This window comes from Gallinula chloropus (genome assembly GCF_964237585.1).
Source record: "Gallinula chloropus genome assembly, chromosome: 9".
NCBI classification, from domain to species: Eukaryota; Metazoa; Chordata; class Aves; order Gruiformes; family Rallidae; genus Gallinula; species Gallinula chloropus.
In genome coordinates, this window is record NC_140094.1 from 17,562,025 (window position 1) to 17,582,053 (window position 20,029).

At 46.3% G+C, this 20,029-nt stretch overlaps 1 protein-coding gene across 1 annotated transcript; it reads left to right on the plus strand.

Annotated features, from left to right (window-relative positions):
- Positions 1-1,735: 1,735 nt before the first annotated feature.
- On the plus strand, positions 1,736-15,204 carry SLC24A1 (solute carrier family 24 member 1; the record flags this gene model as incomplete). Its single annotated transcript, XM_084268145.1, has 9 exons — positions 1,736-2,653; positions 4,302-4,364; positions 5,354-5,462; positions 11,176-11,262; positions 11,820-11,923; positions 12,530-12,733; positions 13,124-13,213; positions 14,195-14,361; positions 14,955-15,204. 9 exons carry the CDS (start codon positions 1,736-1,738, stop codon positions 15,202-15,204), a joined length of 1,992 nt encoding a protein of 663 aa, XP_084124271.1.
- Positions 15,205-20,029: the final 4,825 nt, after the last annotated feature.

Here is a 20,029-nt window from a genome sequence, read left to right on the forward strand (position 1 = left end):
CCAACTGGCTGTTAATGGTCAAAGAAGCCTCCAGCACTACGCTCACCCATCAGTACTCCTCTTCCTCTTGGACAGCATCTTTGGGAGGTAGGCCACATGGGTTTACTTGGTTGCTTCAGATCTCTTTTGACAGAGACAGTCCAAGCAGTGAGAAAGGAGTTGGTCTGGAGTTGACCTGTAAGAGGGAACACACTCTGGCAAAGATAAACTTGCACGATTAAAGAAACAGAGGGTTGAAAGGCTGGAGAGCTCTGGAGAGCTTGGACAATTGATCCTGGCTCTGGATCTGTTTCTGCTTGCAAAAGGTCTTTTAAGCAGCTCATTTTGGAGGGGGAGAATTAAAAACAGTCTTTAAATAGGGGTGTGTATATTCATCTTCTGTTTGTCATTCTTTTTCATCTTTTATTAGGTAGGGTTATTGTCAAACAGTGTTATACACATGATATTCAATTCTACCATATGCATGTTCATGTTCTTTTTACATATGAAAAGCAAGGCTTGTGTCATCTATTTATCTAGGTACTCCCATGACTCTCTATTACTGTTGCCTTAGTGATCCTCACAACTATTTAAAAGAAGATAATAATGCCTGTCTTGCAAGAAATTTAGGCTGATTACTTCACTGAGTGTTATGCAAGAGGGTAAGTGTGTGTTAACTTGCACGAAGAGCTTACCTGAGAACAGCTTACAGAACTGTGATTCACATCTAGCTCAAGAATAACACAATGTTTCTAGTCTGGGGGGAAAAAGAACCCATGAAGAGTCATGTTCCAAGGTAAAACATTCAGCCAGTGCTGAAGGGTCAATTCTGTCCATTCCCAAATCACTGTCTCTGTATTGTCACAGCTGCAGGCTCTGTCACTCTGGCATTTACAATTTCTCTCACATTCTAAATGCTATTCAAATAATTATGTGAGTTAAGCTAATTGCCCCCTAATTACCCCCAATTCCACTCTGACTTTTGCAGAAAGGCTTGTAAAGGTGCAGCTGGAGAAACCTCAGTTTTACTAGAGCAAAGTCTTCCCAGTGCTCTTTTCAAACAGAAAGTAAGAAGCTCTCCATTGCTTAGTTGGTAGTCTGTGGGGGTGCAAGACCAGAGAGCCATAGAGCAGCACAGTTGGGAACTATCCCAGTTTTCATCCTCTCATTTGAGGTTACTTTGTTCAGTAATAGGCTTGTTTGGAGGGAGGTTTTAACAGCATGGTCTTGTCTTCAGAGCATCATCTTTTCTAGCAGCTTAAAGCAGGTTCCTGAACAGAAGCCATATCCTCTTCTCCTGCAGAACACTGACCCAACTTAATAATACAGAGTAACAACTGGCCTTAAGTAAAAACACAGACCTTAATCGTTCCTGGATCTGGGCATGAAGTGGAATCAGAATTCAGCTCAGGTTGGACTGTCTCAGCCAACTCCTCTCTATGTTAAGCCAAACTTGTGATTATCAACCAGCAGAGCCTACAGTCATTACTGAAGCCTGAATCTAGAGCTGCCTTTACTCATTTAAGTCTGTTTAGCAGCCAGTGAAGTGGCATCACCCACACTGTGGGAACCTGCGGTACTTTATTTTTCACACCAGATTTTCTTTTGCAGGATTCTCCGCCTCCTGCCATGCAGCTCCACTCCTGATGCTTAAGATCAACAAGGAACTCCACTGGTGGATGTGAATGCAAACTTCTGATCAAGAGAAGTCTTCAGTGGCCCCTGGACACGGCCCTGTTATCTGAACCTTTAGGAAATGCATTTACCACGGAGGCGGCGGCTACAACGGAACCGCATCTTGTTCCTGCTCGCCATAGTGTTGGTCCTGTCTCTCTATCAGCTCCAATTCAGCCCCTCTGCCCTTCCAGCACCACACACAGCACCCCAACCCACAGGCCTCGTGAAAACAACATCCAGGGACCTCTCCAACAACAAGACTGCTGTGAGAGGCAATGTCACAGCAGCACCCAAAATAAAGCACTGTATATATGTGGATCCAACTGTGCCCGTCATTGCATCTGTGGATACACCACCACAGCCAGACAATGTCAGTGAAAGCTACCCAGATAAAAAGCCACCACACGAGTCCAAAGGAGAATATCCCCAGGACCTATTCAGTGTGGAAGAACGCAGGCAAGGGTGGGTTGTACTTCACATCTTTGGCATGATATATGTGTTTGTGGCCTTGGCCATAGTGTGTGATGAGTATTTTGTCCCAGCTTTGGGAGTGATCACAGAGAAGTTGCAGATCTCTGAAGATGTGGCTGGAGCCACCTTCATGGCAGCAGGTGGATCAGCACCAGAACTCTTCACCTCCCTCATAGGTGTCTTCATCTCACACAGCAATGTGGGCATCGGTACCATTGTGGGCTCAGCAGTGTTTAATATCCTCTTTGTCATTGGCACCTGTGCCCTCTTCTCAAGGGAGATACTCCACCTGACGTGGTGGCCCTTATTTAGAGACATCTCATTCTACATTGTAGACTTACTGATGCTCATCCTGTTTTTCCTAGACAGTGTCATTGATTGGTGGGAAAGCCTCCTTTTACTGACTGCTTACGCCACATATGTATTCACTATGAAACAGAACGTGTACCTAGAACAATGGGTGAAGCAGGAGCTGAACAAGAAGCTAAATGCTGTGCAGGCAGCATCAGCAGAGCACATCCGGAAGGTTGGTGTCCTTATTGTTCAGAGGGCAAGTTGGAAATAATTCCTTCTAGCATAAACCCCAAAGAAAACTGCATCTCCTTCACAAAGTGCATGTTCAAAACCACAGAATACAGGTACTGGTCAATAATTATGGTTATAAAGTGAGGGAAATGCAATCCAGGCCACAGATGTTCTGAGAAATTGGAGAACATCACTAAAAGGGTGTTCTACCCTCCTGATTGCTAAATCTGTTGTGGTCAGTTACTTACTTTCAAAGACATTCATGGGATTTTACTCTGGGTTAAACAGGAGAGAAAAAGGCTTCTGGTATAAGGTGCTGTCCAAGCCTTTTGCAGATGAGAGATGTTGGAGGAAACTCTTTTCCCACTCAGAGGTTGGGTGTGTTGCTGGGATGGTGGTGGTATCCCTTGGTACCCAATTTGCAGCACAGAAGGGGACCTTCCAGCTCCTGACATTCTGTGATTCTGGGACCTGGCAGCCTTTAGCAACCATTGCCTGACCAGCATTGGATGACAGTGTCCCAGTCCCTTATCTGTGCACTGCCCACAGCTACATGTGCTCAGAGACACCGCTCTGTGCCACTGGTGTTCAGGTGTGAGAGCTGGGCCCTTCACTCACTCCTTGTCCTTTGAAGGAGTTGAGTTGACTGCTTACACTAAGACAGTATCCCCAAAGCCACTTACCCTTTCAGATGAGCAGATCTGGCCAGGACATGATCTCCAGAACACTTGGGGATTGGTCTTCTTGAGTGTGCCTGCCCACTTCTTCCTCCTCTGTCCCTCCCCAGCTCTCCTACTGCCTGTTGAACAGAGACCATTAGACTTCAAGTTGTCCTCTAACAATGCTTTATACTAGTCAGATGTGTGTCAACAGCACTCAAGCATGGTTTGCCCCTTCCAGTCTCAGCACTCACTTCATATAATTTAAGAAAAGGAAAGAAAAGAAGAGGGGTGAGGATAGTTGAAATGGTTCAGAGTCCAGAAAATGCTTTTCTTTCCTCCTCCTGGTCTGTCTGTCAGCCAGGGCGTTGAGATTGGGAGTCCTGAAAGCTCATGTGTTACATTCCCATGGGATACCCCATGTAAGATACTGCAGCTATACACATACATCACTGTGGACATCATCAGCCATCACAAATGGAACCCAACCCTTCAGACTGAAGGAAAAAAAGGAGCAACCTACAGTTTAAATTGACAGAGGACTCTCACTAGCATAGAGCAGCCTGACAGAGAGCTGCTGGACCCAACCTTTGGGAAAAATAAATTATCTATAGGGAAAGTAATGCTGATCACTGGGAAAAAAGTACCCTGTTGCACCTGCCTCTGGCTCTGCTGGAGAACAAGTTGGGATACAGATGTTTGGGGATGAAGGAATCTGCAGGAATCAGGTGGTAGAGGCCATCTGAGTCCACCTCCAGGTATGAGGATGAGGGGGTAGAATCCTGTGTCTCTTGGAGGCCACATGGTTTTAAGAAGAGCACACGGCTTCAGCTCTTTCAGTAGCACCCATGCATGCCATTGTGGTTTTACCTGGCACCCTTGTGTTAGTTGTCCTGCTTTCTCACAGAGGGGAGCCTGAAGAGCTGTATCCAGGCAAAGCAGGTGAAGCAGTGGTGGTGCTCAATCATTTCTGTTCTTGCTTGCATGCAGAAAAGCGGTGGGGCGGTTGCAGATGAAGGAACAAAGAAGCCAGCAGATGGAAGGAAGCTGCAGGTAGGTCTAAACAACTTCACAAGCATCAGCAGCTGCTGTCATTTGAACCCTTCCCTGGCTCAGGTTGTGAGTAAAGGTGTCAACTTTTATGTCAAGAAACCTGGAGCAAATACTGCTTTGTGCAAAGAACCAGCTGTATTGGCACAATATCCACAGCTTACTTAAGAGGACATCTGGCTGAGTTGTTTCCTCTAAGGAATTTTAGTAAGAATGATAAGACAGCTCAGGCTTCCCAAGTGGATGTGCCTAGCAAGGTGCTATTCATTCTATAAAGAGGTACAGAAAAATTCAGAGCTTGGTGTTTCTTCCCTGGTTTCATGGCCAGTTTTCCTGCTGAGCTCTCACAGCAAAGGCTGGTGGTGCCTGTCCTTCCCTGTAGTGAAACTGAAGAGCTCATTCCTCTGCTCCTGCTCACGTTGCTGACCCTTTGTCTTCCCCATCCCTGGCCAGCTATTGCACAGAGAGGCCTTTCTGGTGTAGCAGCTGCTGACACACATAATGTAACAGATATTAGTGTCCTTGTATGGGTGCTGCTTGGTCCTCTCTGCAATTAACTTACCTGTATTAATTAATGTTCAGTCACTCTGGTGCTGACTATAAAAACACAGCACCAGAGCTTTCAAGCTTCAGTCAGGACACCTGGTGTGACCTTGTAGCAGACAATAACTCTTCACAATTATTAATGAGTTGATGACTAACAGCACTTTGTGCTTCACTGATTCTAATTCATAACATCATCACATCCATGCTGAGTCCACGTGAGCCCGCTGGGTTTCTCTAAGGACAGGTTGGGCTGCTCTCCAGGAGCACGTCTCTCACCGTGAGCGGTCCGTGCTGGCAGCCATCCTGTGATCCTGAAGGCAGAGGCTGCTCCTTGGGTTGAGGAGATCAGTCTCCATGTAAACACACCTCGAGAGCAGAGGTGGCCCAAGGTGGAGGTGTTTTGAGGAGGGAACTGCTGTTGACTGCTGCACTGTACCTTTCCCTAGCCTGGATCAGCCTTACAGCGAGGCAGCAGCTCGGCCTCCCTGCACAACTCCCAGATGCGCAGCACCATCTTCCAACTCATGATCCACACTCTGGACCCCCTGGCAGAAGGTGAGTGGACTCGGAGGCACTTGGGCTTGCAGCCCTGAGGGATACTGCCCTAGTGCCTCGGGGTGTTGGGGATCAGCAGCTCATCCCTGAAACGCAGCTTGGAGTATCACAGGTAACGGTGGGTGGAGGGAGCACTGCAGTGGTGGGATGGACCCCTTCTGATGGCATGGCTGGCAAGGGCAAACACCTCAGACTTTGGCCCTGCTGTCTCTACATCACCTGTGCCAAACAGGTTGCTGCTATGGTGGCAACTACAGCTTCAGCAGGGATGAGGGCACGTGGGGTCACTGCTGTTGCTGGCATCCCTGGAGCAGTGGCAGTCACTGCAAGTCCCCGTCTTCTGTTGTCCCTCTGACAGCAGGAGCAGCAAACATGAATTAGGGGCTTCTTCCATCTTACAGCATCCTTCTTGTCTTAGCTGAGACCTCACCCCAGTCTTGGACCAGCAACACTCAATGCTGGCTACACTTTTGAGAATGTTGCTCAACCTACTCATCTCATTTATAGTGGGAGAAACCACAGGGAGAGCTCATTGCTTGCCCACCTCACCAGCTACCACACAGCCCCTCGTGAGGCAGAAACCTGAGGAGGAGGATGAGGAAGTTAAAACCCTTGAAGAATTGTCTTTGTGACAGTGGTTAAAATCCCAGCTGAGATCTAAAGCAAGTTCTAGTTATGATGGTCAAACCAGCCTGGGTTTGACTAAGACCAATGCTGAGCACCTCCAAAAGCTCACCTGCAATGCTGCCATGGTAACACCATACCCACAGCACTTTGCAGGCGATGGGCCAACTGCCCAGGGCTGATCAGCTCAGGGCTAAGACACCTCAGCTCAGGAGAAGTCACTTCTCCAGACAGACCCAGGGCCTTCATACACAACCTTCTGACACGCTGCTTCCTACCAACTTTAACCCAAATTCAGTATGAAAGCTGATTTTTCAAGAAATGGTGAAGCACATTAGAAAGAGATGGGGTTTAGACTTCTCTTTCCTAGCTTGGCACTTGGCCTGCCCCCCCACTACCCTACTTGTTCTAAAGAGCTTATCCATTGTCCAGTCGAGGAGAGATTGAAGCTAAGCAGATCAACACCTCTCGTGTCTGCCACAGAGGTTACAGAAAGGACTCTCCAGATCAAAATCCCAGGTGCACAACCCAGTCGAGGGAACAAAGGAGGCATGACAAGGGCAGGAGGATGGATGAGCATCCACTCTGAAGGATTTCAGTGGAGGCACCCATCGTTAGCAAGAGCCAGACTCACCAGGGTTTGCCCTACTGCCCTTGCCTCCTGCCCTCCCCCAAAAGGTGGAACCGACAGGGCAAGGATAAACCCAAAATCTTATGGAGGACGTGCCCGTGTCTTTAGCATTGTAAAGGGACTTCTGCCTCTCAGAGACCCTCCAGCACCTTCTCATCCTTCCTGCATCTCTAAATGTCCTTGCACAGCATCTGCCCACCCCAGGCCAGCACTCACTTCTGGTCCAGGCTGCTGTCCTCAGCTTGCTAAAACCCTGGGACCTCAGTAGAAGTTGCTGGGGAGGTGGCTGAGAACACCAACCCAGGCCAAGGAGAGTGCTGCAGTGCTGCCCCGGTCAGCTCAGCCCAGACTCCACTGCTGGAGGGGTTCAACACCGCTGTGAGCCACTGGCCTTGCTAAGGGGACTGCTCTTACCTGGGGGGCAGTTTGGATCCGCGCTAAAGACATCTCCCCTTCCCACGGCAGCTGGGTGGAACTGGAGTTTGGGGCTCAGCAGCCACTAGATGGGAGTGTGACCACGCGCGCTCTGGCGAGCCCGATGGTCTCAGCAGGGACTATGATGCGACGATGGGCTATAGCCCTTCAAGAGGCTGTTTCTTAGACCCTTTGCTATAATAATGCCACCGAGTTAAGGGCAAAACCTCCACCACAGGTACGCGCCTGTTCCACCCAACACTGCCAGAAGAGAGACAGCTCCTCAGAAAAGAGAACGTTACAGAAAGCCACTGGTATTATGAGTGCAGCCCTCAGGGAACCAGTGTCCCAGGGGCTGTGTACCCAGGAGGAGACACTCCTCACCCTGGTAAACCCATACCTAAAAAAAGGGAGTCTGGAGAAATGGAACCACTTATAAATAGACTGGGAAACCAAAGAGCATTGAGGATCTTGGACAAGAAGACGAAATGACCTCCTCAGGATGAGCCTGAAAAAGGGTTTGAACCTGAGAGGCATCCCAGGCCAGCAAGCTCAGCCTTGGTGACAATGAAAGTGCAGCCCTTTGTCTCCCCAGGCCAGCTGGGTGCCTAGTTCCCCCCAGAGCACCAATAAAGCCCTTCTCTTTGCAGTGTGTGCAGCACTGCCTGTGCTGGACACAGTTCTGTAATGAGGCTGCAACATAAAAGATGATCCCAAAGCAATTTATCTTTCCTCAAGGGTCCTCGATCCTTCTCGGCAGTGCCTGTAGCATCAGCACTTAGAGGCTGTGGGGAGCATGACACAAAAGGAAACGGTTGCCAACTGTTTCTCAGCAGCTCCTAACAACCTGCTGAAACCAGGGTCTCAGGAGGGTTTCCTTTCCTATGCTGCAGTTGCTTGGGCAGCACAGAAACTTTTTTAGGGCAGTGAGAGTCTAAAAATGGGGAACACCCACCAGCACCAGGGCTCCAAAACCACCTTCCAGAGGCAGCGGTCGTAGAAATAAAGTAGAAATCTGAACCACAAACTTTGTTTCACTGTTCCTAATGCAATACCCCTCCTGAGAAACAGAATTTCTTCATCTGAACAGTGAATACATTCAGAATGTTTTCTTTTTGTCTTAAAAAGGGATCGTTACTTTAGTCCTTTTCTCCGTCCACAGAGCAGGTCTGTGCAGAAGTTCTAACATTTACACTGCATCCTAACTTATAGTTTTGATAGAAGCTTTTTGTTTCAAAGTGCTTTTTTCTTTTAATTTTTAAAACCAAATGGTTTCCAGCAACTTCAGTCTTTCCTGCCATTCTCAGAAAGTGCCCAGAAGCAGAATGTGAGATCCTGCCAGGATCTTCTGGTTAGACAGGGGAGGGAACTGCTGGCAGTTTAAAGGGAACAGAGATTTTAGCCCAAGGGACCTTCTCATTTCTGAACCTCCAGTCTTAGCATGGGATTGTTCTTTAAACCCTGGTCATACAAGGAAGGAGACAGAAGCCTGCTTTTACTTCTGAATGGAGACAAAGTCTCCAGCAGCAAGTTTGCTGGAGTTGTCTACTCTCACTATGCACCAGTTAATGAATCTGGAGATCAGACCAGAACAGGGCAGCAGGCCATGTTGCAGGCTGGAGTTGAGCTAGAGCACTGCAGGCAGGCAGAGCTTCCCCTTGTTTCCTTGGCATTACATCACTTGTTTTAGGAGAACTGTGGTGCCAAGGGGCAAAAGGAGTCATGAGGGAGTTTTGGAGGGATTTTTATGTCTACTTTTAGATGGCAGAATCCCCAAACCCTTCAGGTTCCTGCCAAATTTTAAAGAAATAAAATCCTTCCTGCTGTTCATGTAGCAGTTAGTCCTGGCAGATTACAGACAATTAATTAAACATAAGAGCCAAACCCAAGGTAGAACTCATCTGCCACCTTAAATCCAGTCTGGATGCCCTGTATCCGTAGGACAGGAATCTTGCTGCAGAGCATCTCAGGGTCTCTGGATGCAGGCATGTCCCATGTGATGGGCTCTGGGAACAGGAGGCAGAATTGGGGGTGCAGGAATTCTGTACTGGTAATCACAGGGTCCTCAGTGAGAGGGCAGCCTGGTGTGGCACCTCACACCCCATGGGGCGAGCACGCTGCCTTGTTCAACTAATCCCCAGCACTAGCAAGGGCTGAGCTGACAGATATCCTTCCTCCCCATGCTGACATGCAGATCTGGCCAGCTTATAGCCAGCTCCTCCTCCAATCCCAGCCCATCCTGCACGGAATAATGTCAGAGGCATTAGCACCTTTGTAAATTAGGCTGATCTCATGAGAACTAGATGGTGGCCTGGACCTAATCTGTTTATCCTGACAGAGAGATGCTCACAGGCTCTGCTCGGGTCGGTGCTCACAGCCTGCAGCCTAGGTGAGGGCAGGAAGCCAGGAGCTTGAATTTGTATAATCTCTCTCAGGCTCAGCCTGACCGCCCTGACCCTGCTGACAGAAGCTTTTGCAACAGCTTCTGGGAAAAGCTGCACAGAAAGATGTGCTGCCCAGTGCCTAGAGGAGACCAGGAGCAGAAGGTCACCTCTTCATTGCCCTGCACCGATGGGTATGCTCGTGCTTAATGTCAGCAGGGAGGGAACTGAGCAAAGTGCTTTGCATCCCCTCTGGTAGGCTTTGATGTTGACAAGAGAGTGGAAGAGGCAGGTTCTTTAGTCCCAGCCAGCCTTTCAAAGGAGAAGAGCCCATCACTTCACCTCTGTCCAGCTGTTCCAGCTTCAGTGGAGATCCCAGCTGGTGGAAAAATGTTTGTCAGATGGTAACAGAAATCTCACCAGGGTAGGACTCATCCCCAAAGGCCTCAATGCCTGAGCCAGTCCCAGTTACTGGGGATGTTGGGTATATTGGACATATACTGGAGCCTACAGATTGTCACCAGGCTCAGCTCAGAAGGGTAGATCTGCCTGCAAGGCTCAGGCCTCAGCCCTGCTATTAACTCAGGATCACAGTGATGGATAAAGCGTCAGGGCCCTGCCCTTGAGGCAAACAACAGCAGCTCGCTCTGGTTGCACAGTCAACACTACAGCTGATTAAATCAGCGTGATAAAACTTTCAGAGGAAATTAATTTACAGCCCCTGGCACAAGCCGAGCGCAGTGCAGCCAATTTCTTGTGGCTACTGGCCATGTGCAAGCCCTGTGACCCTCAGCTTAGTCACTGGGTGGGCACTCAACAGAGGATAAATGAGAGCAAAATGAGGATTTCTCTGAGGTGACCAGCTTGCTTTCAGTGAGAGGAGGAGTTAAGGTACTTGAGCACAACACCCAACTGCAGACACACACACACACACACACACACACATGGCCCCACAGCTCTGGTAAAGCAGCAGTGAAGCAGCCCAGCTGAGCAGAGAGTGGAAGGAGGTCTCAGCAGTCCCAGAAAAGCCATGCTGGACACTGCACTGGTGAAGACCACCTCTCAGGTAGCCTGGGCCCCATTGAACTTGGATACTGTGAATTTAGATCAGAGCAGAGGAGACACTCCTGGGTACTTGGAGAAATCAACCAATTGGAACACAAAAGGTTTTCTTTTTTCCTTACCATCAGGTCACAGGACTGTGAGCAGCACAGTAAAGCCTCTTCCACAGCCACACGGCAGAGGGAAGGTGTCTTTTTAGCTTGCACATCAGAGAGCCTGAAAAATAAACCAACAGTCCCATGGGAACAGAACGATACTGCATGGAAACTCTGTTCCTCCTGCGTTTGCTTCCTGGGATGCACACACCCCCTCTGTATCAGGGAAAGGATTTCTCTTCTCCCTGGAATATCTTTTAAATATGAAAGCATTAGTTACACATCGAATTGCTGGCTTAATTGGCATGGTATGAAGTGTTAAAATATAATGGCTACGGTCAACTAGCAGCAGCCAGCACCTGGGGCTGTGTCTGGAACCCACGAGTCAGAGTGCAGCCTGTGCAGGAGGAACAGGGCAAGGGAGCGTGTGGGTGCTGGGGGTGGGGGTGGTGAAGGAGCTTTGCACAGCTGGCAGCTGCTGATGAAAGTGTCTTTCCCATCCATAGCAAAATTTAAAGACAGGGTTGACATCCTGAGCAACATAGCCAAGGCCAAAGAAGAGGCTGTGGGTGGCCAAGGATCGAAGCCAGAAGGTGAGTGCAAGATGTCCTCTCGAGGACCTTGCAGTTATTTCCTTGTGTGTATCAGCACTTCTTTTAAATTTGCATTTGAATACCCACCAAACGCTTCAGGCTTCAACTCTGGCAGCACATAAGAGTAATTTCTCAGAAGCCTCAAAGAATATCAATTCCCTGGAGAATGCCAAGCTCTACTAGGGAAAAAAAAGGGGGAAAGAAAAGCTTTTGCATCCTTTCTGGCTTTTAAGGATGGCTTTAATAAGCTCTTCAGACTGAAACCAAAACCACTCATCAGCTGTAGATGGGATAATTAGCATTTCCCTCATTACGTGCTTGCCTCTCACAGCAGTTTCAGATAAGTCATGGGAGCATCAGGATCATTCTGCCTGGTTTTTACTGATGACAATCCACAAACAGAAAATCTCAGTGCTTAGTCTGGCTTTAGCACAAAATGCCACACGTTTTTGTAGGAAGCTCAGCCCTCCCTGCTGATGAAGGGGAAGGTGCCTAGCTGGTGACTGAAAATACTGACATTTGTGGGCTAAAACCAGTGTTCCTCCTTATCCCTTTAGCAGAAGTGGAAAAGAAGTCACCAGGCACCGTTCAGGTAACTCCTGCCAGTGACTCTGAACCCAGCAAAGCCAAACAGAAGGCAGATGCACCGCAGGATGGACAGGTATTGAAATAACCATCGTGGGCAATGAGTGACCAAACTTCACATCCACTCTCCTTCGCCCCTTTGCTAGAGCTTTTGGGATAGGACCCAACTCATACCCTTTAACTGGCAACTATATATAGACTGAGATATATTAAGGTGTTAGCAGGTCATAAAGACAAATTGGCCCCAAAACATGACAGCAGCTGATCCTGTGGAGTCTTTTCTCCTCAAATGACTCTTCTGAAGTCAGAGGGCTACTCCAGCATCAGGGAAGATGGAGCATCTGCCTGTCTTTGCTCACCAGTACACTGTGCTGTTCCACTTCCCTAATCCCCCCTTTCAGCTGATGTAATTTGGCTGCTCTAATGAGGGTTTTCAAGGACAGTGTTTTAACTTGTGTCCAAGCCCTGTTTAAAAGTCAGCTCAAGTTAACTGACACAAAGCAGTTAACATTGTACACAGGCTCCAAGATTTTGTCCCACAAGAACAGGAGGTGGGTGGCCGCCCTCAGCCATGGCATAGTTGTGACCTCTGCCAAGGCCAGGCCGCAGTAAGTGCTGTGCATGCAGCTCCTTGTCACTGTGGAAACACATTGGCCATGGGTTGTTTTTCCCTGCCCCACAGCCCTCTTCAGACAGCAACACCTCTTCAGACAGCAGCTCTGAGAGTGAGGAAGACAGCGATGATGACAGCACAGATGATGATGATGAAAACGACGAGCCGTTATCTCTGGAATGGCCAGAAACTAGGAAAAAACAAGCAATCTACCTTTTCCTCTTTCCCATCATCTTCCCTCTTTGGAGCACTCTGCCTGACGTTAGGAATCCAGTAAGAGTCTATCTTCCTTCCACCACTTACCATCTTCCTCCTGCTGCTCAGTCATTAGTTGAACTATAGATTTCCTCCCAGCAAGAGTCCCTGGTTCTGTTGTTCTACACCTAGAGCCTTCGCATACTGGAAGTGCTGGTAATGCTGCAGGAGTGGGACAGGAGCCCCAGCTGCAGCACAGCACACTGCCAGAGACTTAATTTAATAACCCACAAAAGACTAGCAACTACTGGTCACCTAATCAAGCCAACAAACTAAACACAATTAAAGAGACCAGGGTCCATATGAAAGCAATTGAGTGAAGTGCCTCAGGTGAATGGTTTTCTTGGGGGATTGTTAAATTTCCCTGCAACCTCTCCCTGTTTGTCTTTTCAAATTTGATTTTAACAGGACTCCAAGAAATTCTTTGTCATCACATTTTTTGGATCCATCATCTGGATTGCTGTATTCTCTTACCTGATGGTGTGGTGGGCTCACCAGGTGAGGGGTTTGTTTGCAGAACGAGTAGATGGGGAGAGGGGGGACTGTTTCAGTGTGGCATTTCATCTGATGAATTCCAGCTGCAGTCATCCATCAAAGCCAGGGAAACTTTGTTTCCTTACAACCCAAGAGGGAATTTCCAATTTCATTCTTTTCGATTCGACAAAAGTCTCGTTCTTTTTCCAGAGCTTCCAAGGGAATCTGCCGCCAAGATTTATCTTCATACTGCCTTTTCACTGATGAATGCTCTTGTGCAGATCATAATTATCCCTTACCTAATTAGAATTCCAGGAAAATACAGGTTCTGATTCTGGAAGCTTCTAAATGGTCTCAACTCCCATCACCTTTTGCTCACCCGGTATTCTGGGAAATAATACGTAACGTCTTGTAGAATCAGACACACAGTTTGTACGCAGGGATGTATTGCACACTCACAGTGTCACTGATCCAGCCATAAATCCCACTGGCACTTCCCAAAGCTCTCATTTCATAGAGCTGATGATGCACATGGGAAGGGAAGGCAGAAGGCCCCATCCCTGGGGGTGTTCAAGGCCAGGTTGGATGGGGCCCTGGGCAACCTCGTGTAGCTCCAGGCCTGGAGGTTGGTGGCCCTGCCTGTGGCAGGGGGTTGGAGCTCTGTGATGCTTAGGGTCCCTTCCAGCCCAGACCAGTCTGTGATTCTATGATTCTGAGGCAGCTAGAGGAGTTGAACTTGGAGCAGCAGAGAGAGCTGTGCCATAGCTGAGCTCTGTCCTGGCAATGCTATGATCAGATGCCCTATGCTACATAGCAAAGCTGAGATCAACATACACCATGAAATTTAACTTTTTATCCTATAAAGCAGAACAAAATTCTCCCATTTTTCAAGGGATTCAACTATTTTAACTTCAATAGGGCAGGAAACCTAAAAGGCTGCACAGAACAATTAAATTCCACATGGCAAAACTAACAGCCCTACACGGCTTTCTTTGTGTTTATCAGGTCGGTGAAACAATTGGGATATCAGAGGAAATTATGGGATTAACCATACTGGCAGCAGGAACCTCCATCCCTGACCTTATCACCAGTGTCATTGTTGCCCGGAAAGGCTTAGGGGACATGGCTGTCTCCAGTTCCGTGGGCAGCAACATCTTCGATATCACTGTTGGGTGAGTTTTAGTTCAACGCTAACAGGCACCTTTCTTCTGAAGTACAAGTGGGTTTTATTCCTTAATTAACTTCATTCTTGATGTAATTAAATGAAGGGCAGCTGGGCAATCAGGAACTCTCTTTTTCTTCTTAAAACCTACCCCAGGCAGGAAGGACAGATTTCTAGAATACTCCACTATTGTTAATTCTCATTCAACAGAAAATCACGTGTTTTTCCAAGACAGAAATGCACCAAGTCTTTGCTAACAACAAGGATTTACAGACAGGATACTCACCCAGTCACTCAGACCCTGTGCAAGCCCAGCTCAGTATCTGTGCTCTCATTAACAAAGCATCAGGACTTACTCTGTTACCGCAGTCTGCTCAGACACATAGTTCAAGGTGTTATTTTTAAAACCCTTTTAGCCTCCTGGATCCCATTACAATAGAGTGAGTGTTCCAAACACAGTCATCGACACCAATTTTCGATTTACACCGAGTTACACTGAACATGATCATGCATTTTTTCTTTAACTTTGGAGAAATCACTTAATTACACTACAGAAAATTTGCCTTCAATTATTCCTTTCAATTCCTTTTCCTTTACTTGCAGTTTGCCAGTTCCCTGGTTCCTCTTTTCCGTCTTCAATGGGCTCAGTCCAGTCGCCGTCAGTAGCAACGGTTTGTTCTGTGCGATCGTTCTCCTTTTCCTCATGCTCCTGTTTGTGATCATCTCCATCGCTGTGTGTAAATGGAAAATGAACAAGCTCCTGGGGCTCACTATGTTTGCTCTTTACTTCGTGTTTCTGATCATCAGCGTGATGTTAGAAGACAAGATCATCTCCTGCCCTGTGTCTGTATGACCGTCGGACTCTTTTAAGGTGTCTGTAAAGCAGCCATCAAAATCAAAAGGGGTTTAAAGTAGCGGTTGTTCTACTGAAAAAAAAGCAACCAGAGTTGTAACAAACTTACTGAGAATAAAATGTTTTTAAGGTGGTAAAAGCAATAAAGAAGCTCAAGCAGTAGGTCAGCCTCTGTATCCTTCTTCGGGGTCAGGAAAGGGAACAAAGCCACCGAGCAGCACATAGGTTCAGGCACTCATGGAAAGGCTGATGTGATACAGACGTGAAGGTTTCAGCAGGGCCGATCCCCTCAAGTTAACAGAGCTGATTTGCAGCACAGAATATTTACTCCTTACAGAAACATTTTCAGGAACACTCTGAATACCCAGGAAACTGCTCAAACACACTGAAATTACTGAACCTCACTGCAGGGGTCAGACCTCCACAGCTTGCCTTCAGAGAGCTCTCTGCTTAAAATCAGTGCGGACACACATTCTGTGTCTCAGAAGTGAGCTCCCTCAGGTCACAGCCGAGCACCCCAGTTCCTGAGGCTTGTGCCGTAGGTAGCTGACCTCAACTCCTCCATGCAGAGGTGGTTTTAGTCCCTTCAGTAAATGCCTCTATGAGGCCTCCCCCTCACAGACCCCCACGGTAGTACATGTAGAACACGGGATGAGCTCCAAAGGAAATGCCATACTACAGCTTTTGAGGAGAGTTCCTTCTGCAGGCAGAGCAGAGGGTTCGAGAGCTGCAGAGCTCTCCTATCCCCACAGCTCCCTTTAAACCTCCATTCGACCTTGCAATACAATCCCTACAATTTATGCACAGTGCCACCAGTACAAGTGTAATGTCACATAAGTTTACACCTTATGGTAACAAGACTAAACAGATCTGGGATTAGAGTACCACTACTTAAATCCAGGAGTCAGAAATGCTACAAGAAGTGGAACTGTTGAGTTTTGTTTTCATGCTGACACCAACCCCTGAAATGTGCAGATCATTGTACCCAGCCCCAATTCTCATTTATAGCATCACCTTCCACACAACAGCTATGAAAAAAACACCACCGACATCAGCTACCAACAAACCGACAGGTTTATTGTTAACAACGCCTCCTGTGAGCAAACACTACAGTCGAGAGCTGCAGACCTTCCCGTCGCTCTAATAAAACGTTAATGCCAATAACCAGCAAGATTTTAAGCTTTTTATTGACTCACAATAAAACTTGTTGGTTTTGGATGAGACAGAAAAAAACCCCAACTGAAGGTCGTGAACACCGACTTGGGTATTTTGAGAGGAACTACAAACCCAAAGCAAACATCCAACATACTGGTTTTTGGTAAATAAATTTTAAACATTACATATTTACAAATCTACAACCATTCATTTAAAAAGTGCTGCTTGCAGACTAACAAAGTACCATTTTTAAATCCCAGTGAGATAATCTCCAGAAATACCCCTCTCCTTACTATTGGCATCTCCCATTTGTTATACAAAGATTTTTATGGGTAGGAATTTTCTCTTTCTTGGGGTACAAATCATTTAATTTGCCAGTGGAAGTCTAATTCATCAGGCTGCGACTGTACCACCAGCAAACCATCTCGAATTGGGAAACAGTTAGCAGTGTCAGAGAAACAGCACAATTTCTATTCACATTTCGGCATTTCATCTCCAAGAATTATTCCAGTGGAACCATAAGTAAAGCAAAATATATATTGCACTGCTAATGCAAAACCTCCCTTTAAGGTTTCTGACATAAGCATTATTTAGTACACAAAAGGAGAAAATTCAGTTCATACAAAATTTTAAATTGAAAATATGTCTCAAATATTTTATTTATCCATCTTTGCAGTACTGGAAAATAGACTCAAATTGCTTTTTTTTTTAAATAAAGGACAGTGAGATCTGAAAACTATTTCAACATTGATTTGTATGATGCTTAAAAACCATCCACCTCAGGACCTACCTTTGGAACATTAAGACTTGAAGGAGGAAAACTTCCCACCTAAAGCTTATCATCATTCCAACTATATTCTAGTGTTTCTACAGTGGACTGACTCGCAACAGACTTCATAAAACAATTCCTTAAGTAGAATGATTTCACTGGATGAACGACTACATGATCTAGTAATTTAACAGCACACCCAAATAAATGCTGGCAGCACTTCAGGCGTGCCACAGTGTGCGCAGGAGCACAGATTGTTTGTCTGAAGGATGCACACACAATCCTTTCCATGGAACAGGATATACTCTTCTGGTAACACTGGCAGGACTGTCCATGTCCAAATGAAGTGGCAAACTTGTTGGCTTTGTAAGTCTGAAGACACTTGGAAGTAGTTACAAGTAAGCTGGGACTAGAATGGAGAAAGCAGGCCACGTACTACAAGTGTTGCATCTATTCCCGCACAGGCAGTGGCGGTGTTAGGTCCTAGTAGGTGAGAGATGGTTAGAGACCGGGCTCAGTCACTAAGCGTGACGCTCGCTTCATAGCTCAGCACCTCCAACACACCGCGGCAGCTCTGGAAAACGCACTCGCCCTCCTTCATGGCTCGAAGGTCCCAGCAAACAGTGGCTGCCCCAAGTGACCTGGGAAGCAGGACTGCAGAGAGCTAAGGACACGACCTCCTGCACGGCACAGTCATGTATGGAGTTTATACACGCGGCAACTACCGTACGCAACTGCTGCTCGGTAATAGGGTGTATTTACAGTGTACTCGCTGTACGGAGCAGAGCGGACACCCACACTAATAGTACTTACAACAGAGGTGGTAAAAAATAACCTGGTGTTTTTCACAACAGTTCCCAAGAGCGAAGGGGACAGGTACCCACCCTACGCCGATACACTCTTTGCCATGTACCCGGCTGATCAAAGCAGCTGTATCTCATGCACGAGGAATACTTTACACGCGTGGCAGTACGAAAGACAGCATCATAAACCCATCAAATAAATTACAGGTGAAAGATGTTGGGAAGGGTAGCATTGCTAGCTCCACCTCTGGGGGTTACTTTCAGAAAGGGCAGCTACGTAATTAGCAGCAAATTAGAGAAGAGGTATTACCCAATGAAAGCTGTATCCAACACAACTGCATCTTGCAATTAGCATCAGCATAGACCTGCAGCTCAAGAAGCTTTAAAACCTTTCTCCTTAGGGCAGCACCTTGTTACTACTTTACAGGGGTCTGGGAGGAGGTTACATAGAGCTTCATAGCAGCATTACTTCTCAATTAAGCCTCTAAGAGGCTCATTCTATTTCATTTAATAAAGCAGACATGAGCTTTAAAGTTTATCTCCGTTCTGCCTAACTAAATATTGCTATATTATTACACTTGCAAAGTAAAGAGATTTTTAAAAATACCTGCTGGTAGGCAGACCAAAAGATACAATCTAATGTAACAGCTGAATATTTAGAAGTATTATAACAGCAATAACTAAAAGAAATTAGAATTGGAAAACCTTTAAGATTACTTAAAATAAAACTATCTGTTAAAGCAGGGTTTGATTTGTTTAGGGTGTTTTATACAATTCACTGTCTGTTTTCCCACCTCCATACAAGGCTTTTGATATCTCCTCTATAGCCTATCTTCTGCTGAGGAGTTACTATGTGACCGAGAGCACAGAACATTTTTTTTAGCTCCCTAGAACAAGAAAACATGAATCAAAAGCCATGACTCCACCATGAGGACTGACATAGCTTTGTTCTTCACAGGAGACACCAACAAAATGTCATTTTGCCTGTGGAACAGACACCAAACATTCCAAGCACATTTAGCTGTGCACAATACGCCCCAATAAATTACATTCCCTATATATTCCCTGTAGCTGTATCTACTTTAGTTAAAAGCTTTGGGTTAGCATCACATATGTGCTGTATTTAGTGTGTTTCAAACACATCCACCAGGACTGTGACCACCACGTGTTTACCAAGACCTTCTCACAGGCTGGCACTTGCTTTGTGGTACATCTGTACTGAGGTCACATTAACAAATGACTCCATAACATGATCTACAGGACCCTTTGATATCCCTTTTCTTTACTCATCAGTGGGGAGCAACGGGATCAGGAGAGGAGGAGGAGATTTATACAAGTGTTTTACAGAGACATCGATGTGGTCATTAGTAGAGTCTTACAGATTTTACCATACCTTCCCTCTCATTGCTGCAGTAACACATTTCCCACATCTGCATGAGAGAAATCCTCTATCTAGAGGACTGTCTAGGTGAAGTTTAACTTTTCCTATTCTGCTTTAAAAACAAATCACTCTTCAAAAAGTAACCAGACAAGTTACTATAAATAGCAGTGTACTGCAAAAAAAATAAGCACTGTATTGCTTCTGCAGCAAGTCCGTTTAAAATTCACTCCAGTAATTTAAAAAAATTAAAAAAATATCAACTTACTATAAACAATTTAAAATATGTATAATACAACTTTGTATGCTCTTCATAATGTCATGAATATTCTATGTAAACAATAGATTTTGAAGAATTTACTTCGCTCACATTAGTTTCAGTGCATTGTTTCCATCCACCTGTTACTTAATTTTTTTTTTCCTTTTAAGAAGGGGAACTGTAATATGTTGTCCCAAGGTAAAAAACTGACTTGGCTTTGAATCTTCCCTTCTGCACACTGATTTGCAGAAAGGACAAGGGACAGGGACATAACATTTGGCCCATTTTTCACTCCATCCATTTGCACAACTGTAGAGAGGCCTAACTTCTTCCAAGGCCTTCCGCCATGCCACGCTCGCACACGCGTTCTCAAACACTGAAGACTGAGATGTTCCTTGTGACTGAAGTGGTTATTTTACACAGGTATACATCATAGACATCGCCTCCTTATCTAGGTGTAT